Source organism: Aaosphaeria arxii (genome assembly GCF_010015735.1).
Source record: "Aaosphaeria arxii CBS 175.79 unplaced genomic scaffold BU24scaffold_27, whole genome shotgun sequence".
Taxonomy (NCBI): domain Eukaryota; kingdom Fungi; phylum Ascomycota; class Dothideomycetes; order Pleosporales; genus Aaosphaeria; species Aaosphaeria arxii.
This window is the reverse complement of record NW_022983500.1, coordinates 4,972-8,421: the sequence shown is the minus strand read 5'-3', so window position 1 is coordinate 8,421 and position 3,450 is coordinate 4,972. Positions and strand designations below refer to the sequence as shown.

At 44.9% G+C, this 3,450-nt stretch overlaps 1 protein-coding gene across 1 annotated transcript; it reads right to left on the bottom strand.

Annotated features, from left to right (window-relative positions):
- Positions 1 to 427: 427 nt before the first annotated feature.
- On the bottom strand, positions 428 to 3,069 carry BU24DRAFT_477699 (uncharacterized protein; the record flags this gene model as incomplete). Its single annotated transcript, XM_033533002.1, has 2 exons — positions 428 to 2,389; positions 2,524 to 3,069. The coding sequence occupies 2 exons, from the start codon at positions 3,067 to 3,069 to the stop codon at positions 428 to 430; spliced, it is 2,508 nt and encodes an 835-aa protein (XP_033376630.1).
- Positions 3,070 to 3,450: the final 381 nt, after the last annotated feature.

Here is a 3,450-nt window from a genome sequence, read left to right as displayed (position 1 = left end):
CGATTCAATTCCTGTAAAATCAGTGCTGCCGGAAGCTCGTCTTCAACATCTAGGCTTCTTGCAGCGATCTTGTGGTATGTTTGCGAGTCGTAATTCCATTGCCGGAATTCTTGTCGCATTGAATTGTCAAACACCCACCCGTACTCACCAAACCCTACATTCATATCATTCGCTCCTTGCCCCAGGAAATTGACATATCCCGAGTCGTACTCTTCTTCTGGTTGATTGTTGGTAGTTATCGTGTGGCATTCGTCCCGATTCAGTTTAGCGTAGCATAATTTCGTCCAATCAGATTTCGCAGGGTATCGCGTATCGCTACCCCGCGAAATGTGATTGGACACACCTATCCCACCCCTGCCGTTCTGCCTTCTTTCTGGGATTCTTTTATCCTTTCTAGAGAGTCCACTCCCAGTGCAAACTCTCTCCATTAGTTTTCCGGGCTGGGAATTGCAAGATAACGATGTTGTTCTTTGGCCTCAGGGTCCGCCGCCATGAAAGTTGCTGTTCCTGTTCCACATTCCGTCGTGATTTTACATTTGCATTGACCATTTGTAGTCCATGACATCTGTAATCTGGATGCGGAACACCATGGTGCTCCCAATATGATTGACCTTGATAGATTACTTGTGATCCGAAAGCTAGTGTAGATTGTAACACAACCAACTTTGATTGGCACATCTATAGCCACTCCCACATAAGGATCCACCGAGCCATTGGCAGTGACCAAACCTCCGGGTCCGTCAGCTCCTGCCAAGTTATCCACTACTAGACCCATTGCATTTGCGGCTGATAATCGCATGACGTTCATCATGGAACCACTGTCAATAAGACACCTTGCGCGGCAATCATAAATTTCTGCCCAGCATTCTGGAAGATCTCCTTGAATTAAGACGACTCCAGATATCTTGTCTTCCATCCGGACCATCTGTTGATTCTTGAGTTGTTCGTGTTCATTGAAAGTGTCTCCATAACCAATGATTTCATGCTTTGCAGCAGTGTTTACCTGCCCTACTAGCACTGGATAATTGGTTTGAACAGCTGAAATTGCATTGACACCATGAAACTGTGTATCTCTTGTTTCAGGAGCATTGTTATCTCGATTTTCGTCATTACCCTCATCAGTATCCTTGATTAATCGGTTTAGGATTCTGCGGGTGGGCGGGTTAGACATGATATCTGCTAAAGATATTCCTCGAACTTCTTGCTGCAATGCAAAATTCACAATGCGGTTTGGGTGTTGGCGTAGTAATGCCCCTAGCTGCTCATCTTCCAGCATTACGTCAGATGCCTTAGCCTTTCTTTTCGCAGTAGGTATTGGGGATAATGTTGGTTGCTCTTCTCTGACTGCTGCAGTGGGATGATCAATATCCCTATTGTCCACCGGCCATGCCAGCGGATCTGCAGCTCCTTCACTGGCTGCTCTTGGTTGAGTGTCTTGACTATCAGTCATCGCTGGTGTTTCTTCGCGAATATCCACCTCCTCCGCAATTGCATTGCGGAGTCGGTTTGTAACTCTTCCTTTGGTTGGGAGAACTCTCTTTTCCACTCTCGTGTTCGGACCTTTCTGAATTGCAAACGTTGTAGCATTTCCTAGTATGCTATCATCCATTACATGAGTATTGCTCAGTTGAACACTGCTCACAATTTCGTTCTGGATTCCTTCTGCAAACTGCTGTGCATGTTGACTTATCGTTCCTTTTTGTTTATGGTTTTCCATGCCTGTAATGCTGTTCACCCCTTCTGACTGAGAGTTTCCTTCTTCTCTTTTCATGATGGTGTAGCTAGGGTTACTGTCTTGTCGAAAACCAAACTTATTTGAGCGTATAGATGTTGCAACCTCGTTCAGGTTTTCTTTCCTGATCTGAAAATACTGCAACACTTGTGGTTCAATCCATTCATATATCCTTTCGCGAGGGGGATTCCCATCCATTTGTCCCAAGCTTCGATTTCTTGGACCAAAGAAGTATCTCCATTGGCCATCTTCTTCTCTTTTACTGTGTGCCCACCCATTCTTCAGCAATCGAACCCAATCCTGACAGTCCTTCAATAGGTGCCCTGCAACTCCACACATGTTGCAAGTCAGGCGATACTCTCTTCCTGATGAGTTCCACTTGCTATCTCTTTCGAAATTGGTGGTTCGTGGTTGGCTGGTTATATATGAACCATCATTTCGCTCATTCTTTAGAGGCTCAGCTCTTAGCTTATGTCTAACCAAATACATGTAATTGGTTGGCTCGCTTAGAAACCGGGAGTAGTAGTCGTGTTTACTAAGGATTTCAATTTGACTCATTGTGAGGGTCATGTCAGCCAGATCCTGAACTAGCTTATCCACTTCTGGATCCACGCCTTTTGGCAATTTGGTTGGTTCTTGCCGTTCCACTTCTTCTTCCTGTAGAGCTCTGATCAATTCCTTCGCAGGGATATCCCCTGCGGAGAGTTGATTGTTTTGAATAATTGAGTTGCTCTCAGTTCGTCAACTTTCTGAGCTTCCGGCGAGAACTGCTGCAACCCAATCTTTTGTACATGCATCTTTTGGGTAAAGGCAAACAACTCTTGGAATTTGAAGGTGTTGATTTGGTCTCCTACTGGCCGATCCTTCTCTGGCATTAGAAACATAATGCGTTCCTGGTCCTGCGAACATAACCCTTGGAAGAAATAGTATCCTACTTCTTCCTCACTGATTTGCTTGTTCTTCACTGCAGCCTCCGAGTAAGTGGAGAAGGTCGCATAGTAGAGTGAGAAATCCAAGGATTTTTGATGGCTTTCATTGACAAATTTCGCCAGGAATGCTCTGGTTCCAGTTCGGGTGGCAGAGTCGCTGTACGCATATTGTCTCACTAGTTCTTCTTTGAATTCATCCCATTTTGCTTCCTTATATGGCTTCATCAACTGTACCAATCGTCCATAGGTTGGTTCGCAGAAGTCAGGAAGCAGTAACACTTTTTGCCGGTCGTTGTATCCAGCCATTTCGCATCTTCTCTCGTATTCTTCCAGGAAAGTTGATACATCCTTGCTTGCAAACCGAAAGTTCGGGTAATGATGTGGTAGAAATGGGATTACTCGATCCATGGTTGATTGATTAGAAGAATTTGAAGTTGTCCTTGATAGTGGGCTGGTTGGTATTGACTCTGGCAGAGGCGTTTCCAATGCTTCCTCTGACAAACTTATAACAGATGGGCTGATAGTTGTCATTGATTCCCTTGCTTCCTCGTCTTTCTTATTTTTCTTCCTTATATCCTACATGTATTCGGGTCCCCATCGTGAAGAAAGGGTCCCCTCCCGGGTATTCGTTATCTAGTTCCACGGTTCCACATTTGTTGGGATACTACCAGGGATCCCCTCTTAGGATTCCCGCTCGGGTTTCTGTTACCTTCTTGCTCTTGATTTTTCAGGGTTTCTCTGTTACCCTACAATACTGGTCTTTAACTCGGCATCTTTGTATACCTCTTT